General features: G+C 38.5%; 1 protein-coding gene across 6 annotated transcripts in view; it reads right to left on the bottom strand.

The window, feature by feature from the left end:
• Positions 1 to 23,015, bottom strand: part of Pparg (peroxisome proliferator activated receptor gamma) — a 126,666-nt gene that overhangs the window by 62,376 nt on the left and 41,275 nt on the right. Inside the window, exon 1 of one of the 6 annotated variants that reach the window (XM_051155114.1) lies at positions 5,523 to 5,612. The exons of the other annotated variants lie outside the window; for them this stretch is intronic. Coding sequence (XP_051011071.1) covers positions 5,523 to 5,604 — 82 coding nt within the window. The 5' untranslated portion in view covers positions 5,605 to 5,612. Of the gene's footprint in view, positions 1 to 5,522; positions 5,613 to 23,015 lie in introns of those variants that run through there. 6 annotated transcript variants of the gene reach the window in all.

Genomic DNA, 23,015 nt, shown 5'->3' with positions numbered 1-23,015 from the left:
GAGTGTCCCAGCATGACACTCATGGATGAATAGGAGCTGGGGGAGAGACTCGAGGCAGGGCTGTGCATGGGATCTTGGGGGACTATGCAGGATGCCAAGTGATGCTTCAGCAGAGCCAGGGGGAGATGGACAGGAGAAGGAAGGAGCTATAGAAGTCTCCTGGGGCAGGGTTAGCAATACCAGGCCAGTTTGACCTTTTGTTCATGACCTGTGAATTGAGAGCCACTAAAGAGTGTTGATCTAGAAACAGTCCTGACTTTTAACCATGGTGGATAAAAGCTGGGTGGAGAACAATGTTGGAAGGAAAGGCAGACACATTTAACAAGCAAAACCTGTCAAGAGACTGTTCTGTAGTCCAGAGACAGTAGATTGGATCAGGCTGGTGTCAGCCTAGGGGGTAGAGGAGACTGGAGGACACAAGAACCTTTAGATGTGGATATTCAGAGAAAACTTCACAGATCAAGTTGATGTTCCTTGAACCAGACCTTAAAGGACAGGGAGGATTTGAAAAGGTGGAAGTCTGGGAAAGGCATTTAAAGATAACATGCTAAACTCTGAGGCAAGAGGGAGTGCGGCTGTATTCTTGTAAAATGAGATTAGTCTGAAGAGAGCCAGGTAGGCCACTTCCTGGGATATGGTGGGAAAGAAGGTAAAATATATGAAGTGTAGTCTGGCTATCAAAAAGCAATGGAAGCCAGGCAAAGATGTAGATTTCACCGCACCATGATGCCTTTCGAGCAGCAGGCACTCAACAGTTAGAAGACAGATGGAGGCAAATGTAGGGCCATCCATCTGCAAGTCTAGAGCTGATGTAAGAGTTTCTCATACACAGAAAACCTGGCATGGATGAAGGAGGGTTAATTCACATGTAACGGATAGTTGACTTTTTCCAATCTACTTTATAGTGTTAACCACACATGATGCTCTCTACATGTGGGGATCTTAATCTTGTCTTGGCAATTGCTTGTTCAAATAGAGATTACATGGATCTAAAGCTCTGCATGTTCAAATAGCCATGTGACCTCAGTTCTGAGGTTGTAAGAGTGGGATTGGAGCTGCTATTAGATGCATGTGCAATCTCTATGTCTGTCAATTAGCCACAGATGCAAAACTGTGCATACAAAGGGAAAGGTACTTTGTGCATACAAAGGCAGAAAAGTACAGAGACTCAGCTCTATTTGCATGACTCCAACACAAATACACAGCGCCAAGTAGATGGACAGGAAGCACTCACTAACATCTATGCCACTCCGGTGTGTCCAAGGAAGCGAAAATAATGAAGCCACAGGCCAGTTCTGGTTCCTCAAGTCAGTGAAGAAATTTTCTCAGCCCAGATTAGGAAATCCACTGAGCTAAGAAATGTGGACCTAACAAGATACTTTGATTATAGATTTTCTCCAGCATTACTTCTTCAGGGTAAAGGTAGAATTTAGGAAGTGTACTCATAGACACAGTGACCTGACAATAGCAGAGATAAGAATGTATTTTTTGTTTAAAGGATCATATTTTACATTACTATTTTAGCACTTTTGAGAGAATAAATGCTGTTATGTTGCTTTGAAAACCAATTATAATGTGCCTATGATCCCAGCACTAAGGAGGAAAGAGACAGAGTGTGAGTTTAAAGTTTGATAGCAAGACCCTGCCTTAAAAATACCTTGTGCTTTCTTGTGAAGTGACATGTCTTTTGTGTTTTCATAGACTTTAATTCACAATTTGAGGGAGAATATAAGAAAACTGACTATTTTGGAGAAACAATGAGAAGACACTGAATCTAGAAATCGACCTAGTCCAAAGTCCAAGTCTTAGATTTTAAGAAAGAAGTTAAAACCAGGTAATTCAGAAATGCAGACAGAACTAGAACCATGCTGAGGAAAAAGTTAATACCAACAACTATAAAGTTCTCTTAAAATGACTTGAATTGTTTTTCTTTCTTTACTGCCGGGGATAGAACCAGGGTTTTTGTGTACAATAGGCAAGCACTCCACCTCCCACCCCTGCCACATTCCAACTCTCAGAATTGCTATTGCATGGGATATTATGAAATTCAGATTTGTATCAATACTTTAAATCTCTTTTGGACTTTCACTTCAACAAATAAAGACTATTCATAACCTAGAGAAGGTTTTTTTTGGTATTGTTTTGTTTTGTTTTGTTTTCCCTCTGGCGGGGGTGGGGTGGGGTGGATACAATCACTGCTTTCATTTAATCCTAAAGAATAATTTCAATTTTTGGCAGTTCATTTCTTTGTAGACGAATGTCAATGCAGCGGGAATTAATTTCGCTATGTTAAACACAACAAAATGAAGCAACCCAGGGCTGAAGATAAAGCTCAGTGGTAGAGCGCTTGCCTGGTAAATAAGCTCCTGGACTCCATCCCCAGTACTGTAAAGGTTTTTTGTTTGTTTTTCCGCTTGCTTGTTTTTTTTTTTTTTTTTTAAATATTTTTGAAAAATATATTTAAAGCCGTTTTCTTGAAGTTTAATTGTTTTCTTCTTAAAACACTCATGGGGGCTTTCCTAAAGATGCCCCCTTTTAGCATTGGTGGGATAGTGGTGAGCATGGTTACTTTCCAAGAAGCTACTTTTTATTCAAATAACTGCTACTTATTCTAGTATAATGAAGATAACTTCAGGCTTTGTTTTCCATATTCTCTAAACTGTCTAAAATGTAAGATACTCTGCTCTCAGAGCCTTTTATCTGATCCCCCAGTAACCAATATGACAATACTGAAACAATAGGCATCACAGAGGGCTTTAGATCTGCCCTTTAGATCACAAGCACTATGTTATGTAACCTTCACAGTTACCCTGTTAACATTCAGGGACACGGAAGGCCCACAACAAACAAACAAACAAACAAACAAACAAGAAACTGACTTGTTCCATTCATGAAACTTGTATGTGGGCAACACAGGTCTGGTCCTTATATTTTGGTTCCTTTAAACTTCTGGCCAGGTGAGAACTTCAGTCACTTATCTGTTTCTAGGATAGCATTGCCTCAAGCTCTTTAGACAGTTTACCATACAAGTGGTATGTGATCAACACTGCTCCCATCTCTGTGGGACTCTGGTTTTGAAGGGCTGTATTGCAGCATTTGTCATGTCTCTAAGACGAATTTCCATTGCTCAACCAGATCCAGAGGACAAGTGTCATCATCCTTCAAGCTCTGGTGCAACAGCTGAAAATTATAGAATCCACACAGGACTGAGTCTGGCACCCAGAGAGGGAGGCATATTGAGCATGAGTCCGAGGAAGTGTCCCTTCTACTGTGCCAATTTTTTATTAGTGGAAATCAGAGCCAGAACGGAGTTACTTGGGATTGCCTGCAGAACTCTTGAAAAAGAAAATGAGTGAGATGAAAGGGACACAGTGTTCATGGAGCCTTGGAAAAATGTATAGACGTCCTCTTTGGGTACAGTGGCTAAAGGAGTGACTTTAACTTCATGGATATGACCAACGCAGCTGGACGTCTAGGACCAAAACTAAACACAGGGTGTTTTTCTTTTCTTCAGTAGCAATACCCAGCTACTGTACACCACCAAATCTACTTTGCCTCAGATGGGGACAAAGGAACTCCTAAGCTTATGGTCTAGGCCAAAGACAAAATCTCTATGGCTTGTCATCATTGTTGGCCTTGGATAGCTAATGTCGGTTGTATACTTAATTTATTCAAATTTATCTCTTTTAGTAGGAGTGGAGTAAATATTTAGTGGTCAACCACAAAACACAATGCAAGCAACAAACAGGTTGTTGGACTTTAGTAGCCCAAATTTTTAGTAGAAAAACATTTATGAATAAACCAGATGTCTGTAAAAGCCGATGTTCAAATTATTAGCAAAAGTTGTAATATTTTTATTATAATTGTATAATTAAATTCTTAAAAACGTTATTATTAAAATATTAGTTGTAATATTTTAATTACTTAAAACAACCCAGAAACCATGTTACCCAGGCTAGCCCCAACTCCTGTTCATGATAGATCCTTCCAACCCAGTCTCACAAGTCACTGAGACTACAAGCCATAGCAGCATACCTGGCAACATAATTCTATTTTGTACCATTTTAACAAAGAAAGAAAAATCTTGGGTTAGTCTATTGGAGAGATTTCAGACTCAGGGAAATTACACTTAGGACCAAGTCATGGCATAAAATAAGAAACCAGTACAGAATAAAAATCTTGAATCAACTAACCATATCTTGACATAACTAGCATCTGCCCTCTAGTCAACCTAAAATATTCATTGTGCTTCATTCTAGACAAGTTCTTTCCAAAGACACAAACCTACCAAAGTTGGAATTAAGAACTGTTTCATTAAAAAGCTAGGATATTCTGCCCCAAGGCAGGCTAAAACTAAGACAGATATCATTCACTTTCATAGCTTATAGAGAAAAGAATATGTTATAAAATGTAATGAAACTAAGCTCTTATATAAAAAGCCCAAAGAAGTATACACTGAGTCAGTGACAGGACTGGGGTCAGATCAGGGATAGACAGCGCATTCAATCCTGAGTTGGATTCTTAGCGACACACACACACAGAGTAAAAAACTGATGTTTTTAAAATTGTGACAAGTGTGTTTAAATTTTTAGCTTCCAGAAAAATTAAAAGGTTAAACTATTAATTTTAACAAAAAATGACTTTATTAGAATACTTTTGCACTTCCAGTGTAAAGCACAAGTCATCCTACTCAACAACCTATTTTATACGCAATCTATAGATGAAAAAAATAAAACAAACAGAAACACTAGAATAAATAAGAAAGGATACAAAATAGAAGAAGCTGTGCTGAAAATACCCCAGTAGAAGGAGCTATAGAAATAGAGACCATAACATTTTGCAATGGAAAAATGTTGGAGAAGGAGAATTTTGTTCCTGTGCAACAAATCTGAATAGAAGTAAATTATTTATTCAGTATGCTTTCAGAGCTTTATAGAGACCTCATTTTCCTTGTGTGTAAAGTGTGAGGCTTAGAAAAGATATTCTTTAATTAAAAATTGTAAAAAACAAACAAACAAACAAAAAACAAGCCCTAACATGTCCCTACACTCTAGGAGCTTGCAATTCTTTGGGGGAAAAGAAGATGTAGATTACAAAGTACAATAAAAAACACTTGAAGAATAAAAATTTTGTAAGAAGGATTAAAAACTGCTATAAAAGCTACCTAATGCAACAAAAGAGGGGAAACTGATTTTTCAAATATTCTAAAATGCTCATACGTATTTTTGTGATATGTATGCAAATGCAGAAAACAAAAATGAACAGGTCTGGTTTTGGATGCCAAAATGCCTGCCTTTAATGCTTATAATTCAGGAGATGGAAAGCCATGCACAGAAGTAAACCATGGATTAGGTTCTAGGATTCTATGCTGAAGGTTCTGGATACATTTATAAGTGACCACCATAGAAGTGACCAAAGGAGTAAAATACTGTAATGAACACATGTGGAAAACAGACATGCAACTTCACCCACACACAAGTGCCCGAAGCATGCCTGGCAGCCACATCAGGAATGGACTTTACCTTGTGAAGTGCTCATAGGTAGTGCATCAGCGAAGGTACCGTGCTCTGGATCAACAGAAGAGTCTCCCAGAGTTTCACCCATAACAGCAAAAAAACCCCAGAGATTTGCTGAATTCACACTGCTGTTTTGTCTATGTCTTGCAAAAGAACGGTTTGTTAAAGGAAAAAGGCTTGTGGTCATAGAGCTTATGAATATGCTAATGAGCCAAGACACCAGTTTTCAGATATTTGGGAGAGGTGGAAATAAACACAGAAAGGATCAGGCCTGAATTGGCTGGCACTGTCCCGAGTGAGAGCCAGCTGTGACAAAATGGTGTGTCATAATGCTGTCTGCTGCTTTGGCAAGACTTCATATATTACAAGGAAAACGTTGCTACACTGTCTCGCCAGTGACCCACACGTTCAGTGTTTTGTGAGGGGCGTGAACCGTACAGTATTTGGAATTATCAGAGACTGTTCAATATTTGATTGCTTTTGCAATTGTAGCAGAATACACATCAATAGCTTTTTTTTTTTTTTTTTCTCCCCGAGACAGGGTCTCTCCATGTTAGCCTTGGCTATCCTGGACTAATGGCGTTTTAAATAGAAAACTTTAGTCTCTAAGTTATAAAATACCAGCTAAACTTATTTGGGCAAAAATTTCTTGGGTATACATCTTTGAATAATTCTCCTAATTACATATCCGAAGAAACTCTGGCATTCAAATACAGACACATTCTTATTTTAGATTTTGTTACCCATATGCTACCTAGTTATATATTTCTTTTTAAAAAAGATTTATTTATTATTTATACAGTATTCTGCCCACACGTGTGTCTGCCCACCACAAGAAGGCACCAGATCTCATTACAGGTGGTTATAAGCCACCATGTAGTTGCTGGGAATTGAACTCGGGACCTTCGGAAGAGCAGCTGGTGCTCTTAAACCTTTGAGCCATCTCTCCAGCCCCTAATTATATATTTCTAAGGTAATTTTTTCATCAAGTTTACAAAAGCTCTGACATGTTACTGCTGTGCAAATCCTATAAGACTGAACAGCTGACAGAATAAAGGCCTGGTAAGGTATCAATTTTGTATATCAAAGTTTGTGTTTTAAAGTTGTTTATCTATCAATAACAATTGCAACAGTGTTTCAACGGTTGATGTTTAAGTGATAAGTGATACATCTCAATGAAAAAGTTGGAGCTCTCTCTCTGAGAATGTATTACCACCAGAAGAAAAAAAATTGCCCTGCTAGGTTGGCAAGGAATTGTGGTCAGTTTTGTAATCAGGAAAACACTGGCTTCTTGCTTAAGGCCTTTGCCCTTTTTGGCAGGAAAAACACTAGCCGTGCCAAACTGCTAACGTGGGAGCAGCCATTGTCACAGAAGTGGCCTAATAGATTTAGTGACTTGTGGTCTTTTAAAGAGCCCCTACACAGGGCAGTGCATCAGATGGCAACAATTCCCTGAATTACATTAATCCCGATACCCCCAAATGGAATAACCATATATCTCGTTAATCTATGTTGAGCAACTGTTCATGATTCAAGGGGACTAGCAAGAGTCTCCCTGTCAATCATGAAGCAATAGCTCAATGGGAAATGATCACTGGGTCTAAATAGTGCATGGTGAAGTGAGGAGCTGGCAAGTATATCATTTAACTCCCCCAAAACATTACTAAAGTAACTCAAGTTAAAGTAAGTCTCTCAGCAGTCCAAACAATGGAGCCAATGATTGCTGTGTAGGGTTAGTTTTATCTCTCTTTACTTTGAATTCTTAATAATATAATTTCTCTTTCCTTTTCAATGCTTAGAAACGTTGTTAAATTACAAAGTAATCAGATATAAGGATGGAATCACAGATACAAGGACACAATACTTAAAGATGTGATTGAATCCAAAGTTCTTTATGGAACTCACAGGTCAAAATAATCACTAACTCAATCACTAAAGTGAGGAACAGAAACAACACAACAGAATGGGACATAAACGGGAGCCCCATTCTGTCTATAGAGACTCCTATGTGATATCCTTGGTACCTGTGTCTAGAAAGCAAGCTTCAGCTTCATTTCCTGTGAAAATCAATATGTCCCTTAGTTCCCTTATTTCTGTCCCTAGATCCTGATTTAACTTTTTAAACATAGTTGAGGGGGAGAAGTACAGCATAGTGGTAGAGCTTTTGCCTGGCATGTGTAGGCCCTGGGCTTGATGCTCAGGACCCCATCTTCAAAAGGGGAACATTTATTAAAACTTTCTTAAGACCGCATGGATATTTGAAATGCTAACATATGGCAGAATGATACCATTTTAGAAGGAGTGTAAAAAAGATGAGAAAGGGAAGACCCTGGGCACTAACTGTGTCTTCTAAATTAAAAAGACAGGCAAGCCAAGCACTGGAAGTCCAGTGCTCAGGCACCATAGAAATACAGGAAGAGGAGGCTTATGGGGAATATTAATGGGTAGCTACATTCTCCTATTTTTAATATCACTGACTGTGGTGAGAGCGGGAGCTGGTCTTTCAGTACCTTCTTTCCCATGTCTACACATTCACTCAATGCTGATGTAGCTCATTCATGTTGTGTGACTCAGTGTGGATCAACAGTCTCACCTGGTTCTCAGGTTCTGTTTTAGTCTCTGTTATTATATGGTCTGGGTACCATGCAGATAGAGTCTTTCCAACCATCCTCCGAGGGATGGAATTTTGAACTCTGCCTACTGCTTCCTTTTCCCTCATTCTCTCCCTCTTTCCCTTCCTCCCCTCTTTCTCAAGACAACATTTAACATGTATATTTACTGGTTAACTAGGCTTTCCGAGTCTCTATTTCTTATTGTGTGCTTGTTATTCAGCCACACTAATCATTTTAGCAGGTAATTATTCCACAACACCTGAATCTGGTAACATCCACTCCTAGGATTGTGCTTTGTCATTCTTTTGTGTCCTAAGATAGCCTCCTTTTTTACTTGAAAGCAGAAGTCTCTTGACCTTTATATTTCATTTATTTGTTCAACAAATATTTATTGACACTATAAGTGATGGCAAGCCTTAAGCTCGGTGCCAAGGTGCTAATGAATAAAGTGGGTGTGTTCTCATGGACTTCAAAAATAACCAATAAACAAAAGTCACAGTTTAAATAAATATAAAGCCTGGCTCAGAGCAAGTTCAATAAACGTTGCTTTTCTATTATGTGTTAAGCATTACTATAGACACCCACAATAGACACAATAAGCCAGTTTTTAGCCTTGGTGAGTTCACATTTAATTACACTTACCAAAATTATTCAAACAAACCTAAAAGTATGATTATCTAGTTTACTTAACTTTGAAGGTCAATTAGTATACATCCATATCAGAATTATATTTTCCTTAGTAAAGTCACTATTATCAGGGGACAGTACTAACACCAGAAAATGCATAAGGTCATAAGGATTCTGACATGTAGGTGAATGTCTTGGTCTTTGAAACCTTAATAATCCTAGTGTCCTACTTTTGAAATTCATGGTGAGACTCACAAAAGAGTTTGTGCGTTAACATTATAACATTACCAGTGTGTTATCAGCATTTTGCACCTCAGTGGAGAAGCTGATTAGCACTGGTCCTGTGGAAAGCTGTCTGGAATGGTAATTTTACAGAGTGAAGAAAAAGACCAGCTGGCATCAGAAAGGATTTGACTTGTGTGAAGGAATGTAGGGTTTTGGGTCTTTTGTTTGTTTGGTTTTTTTCTGTTTTTGTTTTGTTTTGTTTTGTTTTGTTTTTGTAGTGCAGAGTAAGTTGGACATTTTGCCTTGGGTTTTGGAAACAAAAGGAGTATGGATTTGGTTGTGCGTTCAATATTACATTTTTGGTAGGAGAAAGTAGATAATGAATTATACAACAAAGAAGATGGGAAGCCTATTTTTAATACATGTGTTGCCAACGTGAGAACAGAAAGCTGATTTAATTCTTTCTCTGTTTGTGATACCTGAAAACACACTGATAGTTTGTTATTTGAGAAAGGCTGTTTTGGGTTGTTTTGTTTTTAAAGACTGACTGGCCTCAAACTCACTTTGTAGCTGAGGACAGTCTTGATCTCCTGATCATCCTGCCCCCACCTCCCAAGTGCTAGGATTTCAGGAGTATATGATTATGCCTGGTGAGGCTATTCTTCAATATTTAATCTTGAATGTTAATTATGGAATCTCTAATTTGCTAAAAAAAATCCCTAAATTTTGTATATTTGAAAGGTGATGACTTCCACAAAAGTTGTGAATAATTTAATATCAAAAGACCCAAAATTCATTAGTGAATGTTAACATTATTAGCATTACTTAGTGTTATAATGATTTATGTAAAGTCCTTCCATGAAATAGAATTAGTAATTTAATATTTAATAACTTGGACTTTATCATGCAGATTGAATTTGGATTTTTATAATTTCTTTGATTGGTTTCTCTTGTACAAAAAACATGTTTGTATTGTAGATTCTCATTTAAAAGTTTTCTTATTCAGCTTTATTGGTACAACTAATACTTAGTAGCACCAAAAGTTTGGAGCAATTTGAGAGCTGACAGCTTTCTGTTCTCCAGAGCCTAGCACAAGCCTCTGTTTGGCATTCACATGTAGTGGGATTGTTTTTGTTGACGATGAGGATGGCAAGATAATAGTTGCTCACCACACTTCGGTCTAATGTGTCATTCAAGGCTGTTAGAGCCGAATAAATGGGTAACATTTACTTTTCTTGTCCTAACAAGACTTCAGCTTCCTGCTGATGCCTCCAAGAAACAGGCAGACTGAATGCTCAGCTCCCTCCTGTCTTTATCCAAAACAACTGCTTTTTTTTCCTAGCTTAACTGAACCTGGCTCAGAACCTTATCTTCAAGTGGTTGGTTGCATCAGCTTCGGGTTTCTTCACATCACAAGGAGTGATGTGCCAATGGAACCAGGCTTTGAGAAGAACTAATCCTGACCCTATACGCCATCATGCAAGCCTGATGCTCACGGAGGAAGTGTCTAGTACATTTATGCCATTTTGTTCACAGGCACAGCCCATTCTTTCATTAATAACTGTAATTTCCTTCAGATTTTTAGAAAGTAAAAACATGGGGCAATTAACACAATAATATAAACTACATTATATGGCTTTAAAGAAGAATAACCCAGTGACATGACGTTAACACGGGTCCAGCAGCTCCAGTATATGGGGCAATTAACACAATAATATAACCTACACTATATGGCTTTAAAGAAGAATAACCCAGTGACATGACGTTAACACGGGCCCAGCAGCTCCAGTGGATGAGTATGTATGAGTATGGTATTTCAAAAAAAAAAAAAAAAAAGTTTTGGCTTTGATGCAGCAGCAAAGAGCACAGACATTGAACCAGAAAGCTCAGGTTTCAGGCTCTTGGCTCCATCACAGATTTGTTGTCTCAACTCTATGAGCTAGGTTGCTTTTCTCTGGAGTGAGAAGAGGGCCTCTTTGCAAAGTAGGATAATCACTTTTTAAAATAAAAGACTCAATTAAATTTACTTTTCTTTTTAAGATCACAAATCACAACTTGTTAGGAGATGACAAAACACAGAAACAAAATTTAATGATTTTTAAGTTAAAATTACCTACAACCTTCCATCCTAGGGTAGATAATTCTAGCTTTTTTTTTTTTTTTTTTTTTTTTTGTAAGATGAAACCCAGACACAGGCTTTGTGTCCTACCCTGCTGAGGTTTGAATGTGCTAATGTACTTTGTGTGCTGGTTGTGTCAGAGCTGCACTCAGGGTCCTCATGTGCTATGCAGACTGGCCTCAGACACCCAGGTCAAGTTATCATCCTGACTCAAAACAATGATGAAGGTCTCTTTAGGTTATGATGCTGAGGAACACAACATAATGCCTACAATTGTTTAAAATTCCACAAGACTTTCTCCATTATATTCACATACAAGCCAGCATCGTTTATGTCCTTGCTGCATCCTACTGATAACAAGGTAACTGCACAAGAGGCCTCTTCATGCAGAGAAACAAGGCCGCACAGTAAAATGAAAAGTCTTAAGACGGGAGAAACAAGGCACCATAGTAAATTAAATGTCTCAAGATAACAAAACAACTAAAAACTTTTTCCCCCTTTCCTTCAGAAGTTAACTTTTGTAATATTTGAAAAAGAGCCTGGCCTGTCTAACTACTTTGTAGGGCTGAACCAAACACTTGTTACTAATATGCCTTTGAACCAAAAACATCCTACCTAAACTATGCTAACTTGTCTTTGCACATAATATCTAACATCTGAAATTCTGCTGTAGTTGGGTTTTAGCATGATAAAATACAATGGTTTGTATTATCAACAGACATTCATGTGAGAAATCCTAACCCTCTAAAGCATGTATCTCTGTCAATCTTGATTTTTATCAATTACCTTTTCAAGATCAGTTGCATGGATATTTCTTAGTCAACATCCTGTCATGGGGCACCACACGGGCAATGCACAGACACTACAGCAAGTCAGAGCTGCAGAACTAGATGTAAGTTCAGTTCTGTAAAGTGAGCAATTTACCAGCACCGTGACTGCACTACAGGAAGTGGATGGACTGCTGGAATCACTGACTGACAAAACTTTGTACCAGGACAATTAACACACTCAAACTCTTAATTTTCCCTCTAAGAAAAATGAGCTTCAAAGGAATGAAATGATTCATCTAGGTCGTTACTCAGATGTTAGTAGCAGAGTTTGAGTTACAAATAGTTTCTTGATTCCAGTTCAAAGCTACAAACTCTACTCTATCTCATTAAGATAAAACAATAAAACATTCAAACACATGTTGCAATCCATTCTCCTTAATTCTACCAATCATAGCCTATCAGTCTGCGTGTATCTTACTACCTGACTCACTTAATGTGGATGAATTAGCCGTGGAAATCAGAGTTCGCCAGAGTTCAGACCCAGTACTCTCCAGTAGGAGGAAAGCGCTTCAGAGTACCTCGTCAACAAAATGTGATAACATTCAGGGAGCAACTCGGGCATTCGTTCTGCTGACACATGTTCTTCTTGCCTCATTTATAGATTTTACCTGTCTTACCTAGATTCTAGGGATATGCTGGTGCTAACAGCCCCCTATGACATGGCCCCTTGTTCTTACGAAAATAAGAATGTTACTATGAGAAATTTTTCTTTGTGGTAATAAAAAAATATCTTAGAGCTGCACAGAATTTTTATTTCCAGTTTGAAGCTGGGAGGTTACACAAAGCAAAATACTAACAACTACTTGATAGAGCTTCAGTGTAGAGCTCAGGGGGATAGAGGTGTAGATCAGAGGAAGGGAACCTGCCTAGCATGTGTGAGGGCCTAGGTGCAATCCTCAGCAATACAGAAAAGTGGGGAAAGAAGTCACATGGTTTCAACACAATTTAAATGGACCAGTGCCAAGAATAGAGTAGGCTCTCAAAATTGTCATGTTATGAATTCTTATAATCAAAACCTCTACCCCTACATCTGATTGTTGGTTAATAAACAGAGCTGTCACCAAGCAATACACTCAGTGATCCTATATTTTACCCACACACTTATATTTCAGGAAGAAATTGCACATGTCAAACATGGAATCAATAGGAATTTTATAAATCCACTTAGAAATAGATACATTCTGTTTATGACAGTGAACGGAGATCTGATAGAGAATGAGAATTGTAAAACATGCTCACAAAAACTGAATTTTGATGATAATAGAATAATAAACAGCATAGAATGTATTTTTATATAAATGCCTCTATTTGGGTTTATTGATCAGATAATAATATTATTAGATCAATTACCTAAAGGTTTATCTCTTTAATGGTCTTTATTAGACGTACTATACATTTCGCTACAGTCTAGATATCTAAGTTTTTTTAATTTTTAATTTTATATGCATTTGTATTTTGCCTGCATATATGTCTAGGAGTGACTGTCGGATCTTCTGGAACTGGAGTTACAGACAGATGTGAGCTGCCAGGTGGGTGCTGGGGATTGAACTCAGGACCTCCGTAAGAGCAGCCAGTGCTCTTAACCACTGAGCCATCTCTCCAGCCTTAGATATCTAAGTTTTAATTTGTAGACTAAGCTACAGCAGTTTCTGAATACTAGTAGGCTGGGAGCAGCAACGACAACGAAACCGCCAAGTAGCTTTAAGATTCGGATGCTGTACGTATTGAGCGCCTGCTCTGCCAGGTGCTATGCTGTTCTAACACAAGTGCTTGTTTAGACTCTGCATGAACCCTATGAGCTTGAGCAGTAACTCCACTCGGGGAGAAGATGGCCAGTTGGTAGGATTAGAAATGGGAGCTCGCAGACCACGTAGCACAGGTAAAGTATCACAATGACCACAGATAAAATCATGGGTAAGACTGGGCTTATCTCAAGCCCTTTTATGAACTTATGAGAAAGGAGGAGAAGGGTTGGGCTACAGAGCAGGTGGTGAGAGATCAGTTTCTGCCAGTTGTGTGCATAGCTGTGAGCAATAGTGTACTGCCATTATTTTATAGGTAGGGAACTTGAGCGTCAGGTCACAAAGTCAGGAAAGGACAGAGAATGGATTTAAACTAATTGAAACTGGGAGCTAATGAGGTTAAGAGGAGGAACAGCAGCTGTCTGAGTGAGACAGGATTGGAGGGAATCTGAAAAGAATTCAAGAACAAGGAGAAAACTTGAGATGAGGCTAGAGAAAAAGAAACTGTGTGTGGTGGCAAGGAGAGAGTGAGAGAGTGGAATGAACCAAGGCAATACTAAATGGGAGAAAACTGAGAATGGAACAGGGTAATGAGGAGCCACAGCACAGGGCACTTCAGACAAGCGTCTTACACAACACTCCGAGGGAGTGGGACAGTTCAGACGGGCTTAAGAAACCTGACAATCAAAAAACTATTTAGAACTGCTTTTTAGACAACATGATCCCCATAGGTGTCTCAAAGAAATACAGGATATTTTACACCTAACAAGGCCTTGGTCTTGAATGCTTGTTGCTCTGAGAAAGATAAGGTGTTTTCTAGTCTTTATATCTTCTTCCCTCACAGTAGACATGCTTTGTCATTCAGGACTCAGAGGCTGAGGTAAGAGGACAGGAGAATCATAATTAAAGGCCAACTGGGGTTACATATTCAGTTATTATTACTATTATCATTACAGAACTAATTCACAATGCCAGAAATTAGAAAAACGTAGAGTGCTGTGTGAAGTCATTATAGTCCCACTACCCAGAGAACATCCATTGTGAATTCTTAGTGCTTCCATAGATCTTTTCCTGTACATATGCAATATATACATAATATAAGCACACATATATAATACATGTAGCATTTGTTGTTAAAATGACATTTTTGTATTTACTGGTAGTAACTTGCTTCTCAGAATCAGCAACCTCCATGTTTCCATTTAAGTTTTCATTTCAAACAACACCTAGCCCCTATTCAAATTTCCCAGGCCCAAATGTTTATAGTTAGTTTGCTCCCACCTCAGCTTTACTGATAATGATGAAATGATTATATGCCCCTTAATCCCTTTTAACTCTAGAACAATTTCTCTTTTCCCCACCCCTACCATTCCCCTTGTGTTAAGGCCACTGAGTAATCAGGCCAGTGAGCACCCAGAATGTCCTACTTTCTGGATTTGGCCAGTTATTTTTTTGTGGCATCATTTATATCACTTTTCTATCCCCTGACAGATTGGATATTTTATGTATGGCTTATGTGCTACAGTTGTGCCATAAATGCTGGGTATATGCACATATAACTGCAGCACAGCAGAAGACAGATGGTCACTAGGCCTGGTGGTCCAGGCCTGTAATCCCTGCTACTCAGGAGGCCGAGGCAGGAGGATTATTCATTAAAGGCTAGGCAGAGCAGATCAGTGAGACCCTTTCCCAAAATAAAAAGTAAAATAAGGACTGGAGTATACTGATCAATGGTAAAGCATTTGTCTATGGTGATTGAGGCTATAGGGTGAATCCCCAATTTCAATCTCTCTCTCTCTACACACACACACACACACACACACACACACACACACACACACACACACACACACAGAGAGAGAGAGAGAGAGAGAGAGAGAGAGAGAGAGAGAGAGAGAGAGAGAGAGAGAGGATCAGCTGCATTAGTAATTTGGGAACCAAACTCATCTTTTGGTTGTGAGCCTGGCCTTTAATGGCTAAGCTAGTTTTTCAGTCCATCAATCACCAATTTGGAATGACAGTAGTCTGACCTCTCCATTGTATGGCTACTTTTTCCCTCCTTGCAGCTAGAAAGCAATATGTGCAGTTACTATGGCATTTACATTTTTAAAAATGTATTTTTAAAAATATCTATTATTTATTTACTTCTGTGTATATATGAGCATCCTGTGAGCGTGTTCCACATGTATATGAATGCCTATTGAGTCCAGAAGAGGGTATCAGACCCTTGGATCTAGAGTCATAGGCACTTGTGACCCACCCAATGTGTGTGCTAGGAACTGAATTTAGGTCCTCTTGAAGAGCAGTGGACACTCCTAAGTGCTGAGCCACCTCCCCAGCCCAGACATCCTGTTTCAATAATCATTCTACATAGGGATCTAATAAACATGATCACTTTTTTGCCAAACCAATAGTTGAGTTTATAAAATGAAGTTTCCTAAGTCTGTCATTCATATATCACTCAATTGACATTTCTCTGTAGGAGAAAATGTTCCTTCAGCAAAGTTGTGTGATGACTATAAAATACAGTTTCTACTGGGAAAAAGACAAAAATGTTTAATCTCCTCTTTTATTAACAGCTAGATAATTTCAATGCCCAACTTTCTTGATTCCTATTCTTCAAACACTTCTGTTACAAAAAAAAAAACATATCTTTTTCTTTTTTCAAGCCTTGGTCCCACACATCACTAATCTTTTCTTTTTATCACACACACAAAACCATTTACCAACCCCAAAAAACAGAACCTGTGTTTCAGTTTTATCTAAGTTTCCATCCACAGCGATTTTTTTTTAGTTTTTAGCAGGTAGTTTTCCTAAATGATAGGGAGGAGTTAGCAAATAACTCAATTGGTTCTTCAAAAGTTACATAGAATGTCAGCACAGTTTTGCGAAGTGGGTCCAAGATTCCTGACAAGTTTGTATTGTACGTAAATCACATTCCAACTATACACTTTATTCTTCATTCTCCAGGGTTATGCAAATATACCAAGATTTAGGAGTTAGGGTATTCTGTTTAAATGAGTTTCATGTTAAGTGAAACAGGTGTTTCACTTTAATAAACTTCATTTGAGATATTTAGAAAAATTTTATTAAAACACAAAGAGAAGGAGGAGACCAAACAGGAAAATAGACAAGAAACAAGTTTCTCAACTCTAAAAACAGGTGTCCCCACCCCTTACCTAAAACAAATATAAAATTGAGCCCTAACTTAGTCCCCCTAATTATGTTTTTGTTATCTATTGCACACAGTCAGATGAACAGCTCAAAATGCCTACAGTCACTCTGGGCAAGCTGACAAATATCCTACACATTGAAATGAGAAGTGGGAAGGAGGCCAGATTGCTTAATTGTTTGTTACTTGGGAGTCTGAAAAGGTGGACAAGCCAAAATCTTTATGGGGATCCAAAGAGTACAGCTCCTTCCTTAGGCAGCTGGAGAAAACAATGGGCCAGCTTCTCACTATGTGTAATCACAGAGGACGACTCCATTGTATAGCCCATTGTTTCTTCCATGTACTGCCTGAAGGGGAAGTGTATTGTTATCTAAGGGAGACCTTCCATAAGAGAGTTACATAGGATGAGAACATAGCCTCTGGGAGACTAATGGAGATGTGGCATTCAGTTCAGGAGGGAACTTTCAGATAAACATTTTAGGAGCTGTGCACTTAAAAGACCCATGCATTAAAATCAAGAAGCTTAGGTGACTTAAGAGTGAATGCAAAACCCAGTATGCCAAGCTGAATTAAGGGGCTCTGAAAGGCTTACAGGGCAGGTACATGAGTTGGGGCTCACAGGCAATAGAAATACCAGGATAAGCTTCTCACATGTCCAAGAAATCTTAAGCACATACGCTCTAAGCTCCTCTTTGCTAATAACTGGGGAAACTGAGGCACAAAGGAGTGCTTCATTTACGGATAGTGCAGACAAGGCACAAAGAAATAGAATGACTTGCACATTGCCTCATCTTATGTAGTGCAGAGATAGTGATAATATCAAAGCTAGAATCCATGATGTTCTAATTATTAGATCTGTTCTCCGATTCCACTAAAATAGTACTGCTTTTATAATTGGGCCTACTTCAGGGAGCAACAGAAAGCATTAGGAATCCCTACAATTCTTTATAAAAAGATTTCTTCAAACAACCACATTGAAATATATTTGGTTGTGTTGTTTTGAGACAAAGTCTCTTTTTGTAGGCCAGACTAGTGCTAAACTGATGACAATCCTCCTGTTTTCTCTTCCTAGGTGCTAGGATTATAAGCATGTACCAGCGGGCCTGGCTCTGTGGTACATTTTAAAGTTCATATTGTTTGCCATTCAATTTGCCAAGTTTTATACCATCATCATAAGTTAGCTTTATAATATTTTCATCACCCAAATATATATTTAATCCCAGTTCCTGCTGCCAATCTTAGACAACCACTAATCTGCTATTCTTCCTCTAAAGATTAATTGCTTTCATCACACAGAATATTCAGATGAACTCAAGTAATGTAGAATCCCATGTGTGTGGCTGTTGTTTCCTAAGTTTTAGTATATATCAACCTCTAGTAGGCCATTCATGGACATAGTATATTTTAACTATCTGTGCAGCTCATGAACATTTAGGTTGCCTCTCATTTTTGAGAAAATTTTTTTCTATGAAACAAAATCTATGTTTCTTGGGGTCTTGTATGTTTCAGTGTTGGGGATTGCACCCAGGGTCTCATGCATTCTACGAAAGCACTGAACCACCAGTTCAGTTCTACAATTTTAATTTTGCTTTCATGTTGCTGACATAAAAATTCATCTTTCAGATTATCTGCACGATTTCATAACTAAATTCTGAGAACTTTCAGTGCTACAGTTTGCAAACTCTCCAGTAGCTAGTATTACCACTTTCTTTGCATAAAATTATGAAGAGGACAAAGGTAGGCTTTTAATATATAAATAATTATTTTGCATTTACTTAAGGTCAAATGAAAGCTGGTGTTGCTATAGAAAGGAATGCTTTACAACAGAGTTTCAAAAGAGAAGAGTCCAAGGACAGTGTAATTGTATGTACAGCAATGATAGCTGCATATACAAGATACATGCAGTAGAATTTCCATACCTGCACTTCTAACATAAATGTGAAAGGACTTACAACTTGCCACTAAATATGCTTTAGATCCACAGATACATATATGCAGGAACCAAAATTGTAGAGCTTATATTAACAGCTAAGCATGTGTATTTGATATAATAAAAATGTTGTAGATACTGAGAATCATAAAAATTTCTCCCTTGAAATTTCTTCTTGAATAAATAGTGCAATACAGTGTCATAAAATCCTTGGTCCCAACTTGCTACTTGTTTGTTCGTTTATTGTGTGTTTGTGTATGTTATGTTAGTGTGTGCCATGTCATGTATAGGCAATTGTGAGCCATCTAAAATGGGTGCTGAGAGCTCTCTATCCTCTAAGCCTCTCATTTCCTAAGTACAGAAAAGAGTGATATAGTTTATGAAGAATCACATAGCAAATTAGTGCCTGAGTTGTATCTAAAAACAACGTAACTCTTGAATGCCATGATTACAAGAATTTATCTTAAGTTGTATGTGTTAACCTCAGTGTACCTTTTGTGGTTTTAGAAACAAGATATCTCCTGGATTTGAGATGTGAAACATTCATTTTCTAAATCATATTTTCTGTTAATGGTTGAATAATGATTATAAACCAGTTAATGTCAAGACTGAAGATCTGGGTATCTGGGTAACTTGTGTCTGTGGTCTCAGGACTTGGAATGCTGAAGCAGGAGGGTTGCCTACAAGTTTGAGGCCAGCCTGGGCTGCAAAATGAGATTCCCATTTTATAAAGAAACTAAAAGAGGAGGAGACAGAGGAGGGGGAGGAAGAGAAGGAGGAAAGAGGCAGAACAGAACAAGGGGGAAAAGTAAGAAGCTGCACTACCAAGCTCAACCTTCAGTTGTGTCACCAAATTGGTCTACGACCCGAGACACAATAGCTCTGGTTTCAATTCCTCATTTTTAAAGCAGAGACAGGGAGGATAGAGATTAGATGGCCTCTAACACTTTCTTTGAGTGCACTGTCCCTAAATAAAATTAGCCTAACTTGTGCATAGGATTATTATTCTTATAACTACATATATAAACACATACAAGCACACAACCCATCCTATCCTCACACCTTATTGCTACCTCTTTTTTTTTTCCCCCAAGACAGGATTTCTCTGTATAGCTTTGGCTGTCCTGGACTCACTTTGTAGACTGGGCTGGCCTCGAACTCACAGATATCTGCCTGTTTCTGCCTCCCAAGTGTTGGGATTAAAGGTGTGTGCCACCACTTCCCAATTTATTGCTACTTCTTAACATGTGACTTAAGTTTTATCCGAAAGAATGTATCTCTTCATGCTTGTATGCCTATAGTATCCAGAAGATGCCCAATAAATACTGAGTAGATGAGTGAATAAATGTGCGCATTCCTGCGTGTCATCCCTCAGGACTTATTTCTGATTTCATGGCCTCATTTATTCTATAATATTTAACTGCTATATGTTTTCTTTGTTGGTACCCAGTAAACGAGCACTCATTAGATCCTATCCTTTGTTAATCACTCACTGCATGGAGTTGATGCCACACAACTTAGACATAATTTATTTCATGTCTGTTTTATTTTAACAGACATTTATTTTATGTCTGTTTTACCTCTCCAGGTGCATACTGTTATCTCCTTTGAAGACAGAAGAAAGTGCATTTAACTTCAACGATAATTTTTAATATAGCATTAGGTATTTAAGGCCGGATTGTTTATTGTGACTGTTAAATCCCACACAGATGATACACCGTCTTTCAAGGCCTTAGGAAAGTCCTCCGCCCAAACTTAATGCTTGGCCCTTGTGTTTGCTTTCAGAATAGGCATGGAGAAAGATGGTTTTCTTTCTTTGAAACTTCCCAAACAAACCTAAAGACTGCTATTCACAATATTCTTCTTCCTTGACCTAACAAAATAACTGGTTGCTCATGACAAGTTCCTTGGTTTGGATTCTGATACTTGCAACTTCTGGTGTAACAAACTTCTGCACTCATACATAGAAAGAACAGTGATGGTGAAGGTTAAAGATGGGGTTCTCTAAGTTCCCACTGCCTCTGGCAAGTCATTGGGTGCTCAGGCTTTGACTTCTTCCTATTGAAAACAAGGCAGAGGCAGGTGGATCTCTGTGAGTTCGAGGCCAGCCTAATCTACAAAATGAGCCCAGGACAGCCAGGGCTATTACACATAAAAACTCTGTCTTGAAAAACCAAAAATCAAAGCCGAAACTAAAACCAAACTCCCCAAAACCAAAAGATCCAGGAAGTAGGCCAGGTAGTAGTTAGTGGTGCATGCCTTTAATCCCAGCAGAGAGGCAAGCAGGTAGATCTCTGTGAGTTCAAGGCCAACCTGCTTTAGCCTGGTCTGCTGAGTTCTAGGACTGCCAAGGATACATAGAGAAACCCAATATTAAAAAACCAACCAACCAACCAATCAACCAACCAACCAAAACCAACAAAAAACACAACCCCGTTCATAACAACAACAACAGCAACAAAACCCTGTCTTATTGTAGAGAAAACATTAAAACTCTGTGTAGCTAGGGACAGGGTTGCACTGCTGTGACTCCAGATAATCCTGAGCACTTGAACCCAGGAGTTTGATGCTAACCTGGGCAACATGGAAAGGTCCTTTCTGAGAAAACATAAACCAAAAACTCAGACAGCACAATAAAATCCATCAAATATAATACTCCTACATTAACTATTTTATTTTCTTATGACCAGAACACTAAAACCATTTCCCTTAATATTATAATTTTAAAGCTTTATTAAGTAAATATGAAAATAAACATGCAAGATTGGGATGTAGTTTTAGTGGTAGAGCCCTTGCCTAGCAGGCACAAGGCCCTGGTCTCCACCACCATAAGCACAAATAAGTAAACAGATAAATAAATAAAATGTACACGCTGAGAGTTGGAAACAGCTGTGCCATGATGCTAACGGCAGTTACTTCTGGGTGATGGGATTCATTATGAAGGGCTCTTTGCTCAGTGTGCTTTTGTAGACTTTGCAATAGCAGATATTACTCTACTGACTACCTCACTTAAAATAAAGATCCTGTGCAACAATTACTAGAAAAAGAACAGACGCCAACCTCGAAGGCTCTCTGAGGAAAAACACATGCACGGTAAGGCTCACACAGCTAAGTTGTTAAAACTAAGTCTCTGTAGATTGCTAAGATAAGTGGCAGTGATTTTTGGTTAAGCTTTTTCAATGACTGGATTTATCAAGAACAGGGCAAGTCTTTCCATTTTTCTATGGAACTATTATCTCTTATCTGTTTTTTCTTCTCTGAAGTGTTTCTATTAGACAGCAGCAGCACTGGTCCTCAGAAAGTATGAAGAGGTGAAAGACACACTTGGAAAACACACAGGAAATTTAGCATTAGCCTTCAACAAAAGACATCACAAGCTCCTGACCTCACTGCTACCATGCCTCTCTGCTGGCCCCCAACTCCTTAGAATGCTCATGTTGTCTCCTGTGATGCTCAGAGTGCATATAAACCAGTTTCAAACTCTGCCTTCACCCTATTACTGAGGTTTTTTTTTTTTTTTTTCCTTTTTGAAAAGAGACCTTGCTTTGTTGCCCAGGTTGGCTTTGAACTTGATTTAAATCATATTCCTGCCTTGACTTCCTGAATGGCTAGGGCCGAGAAAAGAAATGACACCACCTGTGTCTTATATTTTACCGAGACTGCCGATCAGTTTTTGTTTCTAGCACCATCTTAACCATCACTCTCTCGTGAATTCATTCTCATCATTCTATTTCTAAGCCTTGTTGAGTAACGTCTCTGAGATAAAGGGGTCCTCTTAAGATGATCAGATATTTTATCAGCTCCCAGCCAGGACACATTAATGAAACAAGGCACGGTTAGCAATGCATATAGGATCTTGGCATGAACTGAAGCTGTCACAAGCAAACCAGGTCATCACCACGTTAAGATTAAGCAAGGTGAGGAGATGAGGATAGGTGTTCTGATGCCTTGGTCCTTAGCAACTAACAACTAGGCCATTGCTGTCTTAGTTGTTTGTTTGTCCCTTATAACCTTCCTCTTCTGACATCTATCTCATTGATCCAGGACTTGTAGCAACACATTAAGAAAAAAAGAGAGAAAGAAAGAAAGCTGCATTAGAATGTAGTGTTGTAAAATTTCATCTCTCTCTCTCTCTTTTTAAACACTGAAAGTTCTCACAGGCAGTTGTTTTGCAAAGGAGGGAGGTAATTGCACAGTTTTTGCCCTAGGCTCTCTTGCAGTAAGGAGTGTTATATCTGGCCA

Source organism: Acomys russatus, chromosome 13, assembly GCF_903995435.1.
Source record: "Acomys russatus chromosome 13, mAcoRus1.1, whole genome shotgun sequence".
NCBI classification, from domain to species: domain Eukaryota; kingdom Metazoa; phylum Chordata; class Mammalia; order Rodentia; family Muridae; genus Acomys; species Acomys russatus.
This window is presented reverse-complemented; position numbering and strand designations above follow the sequence as displayed.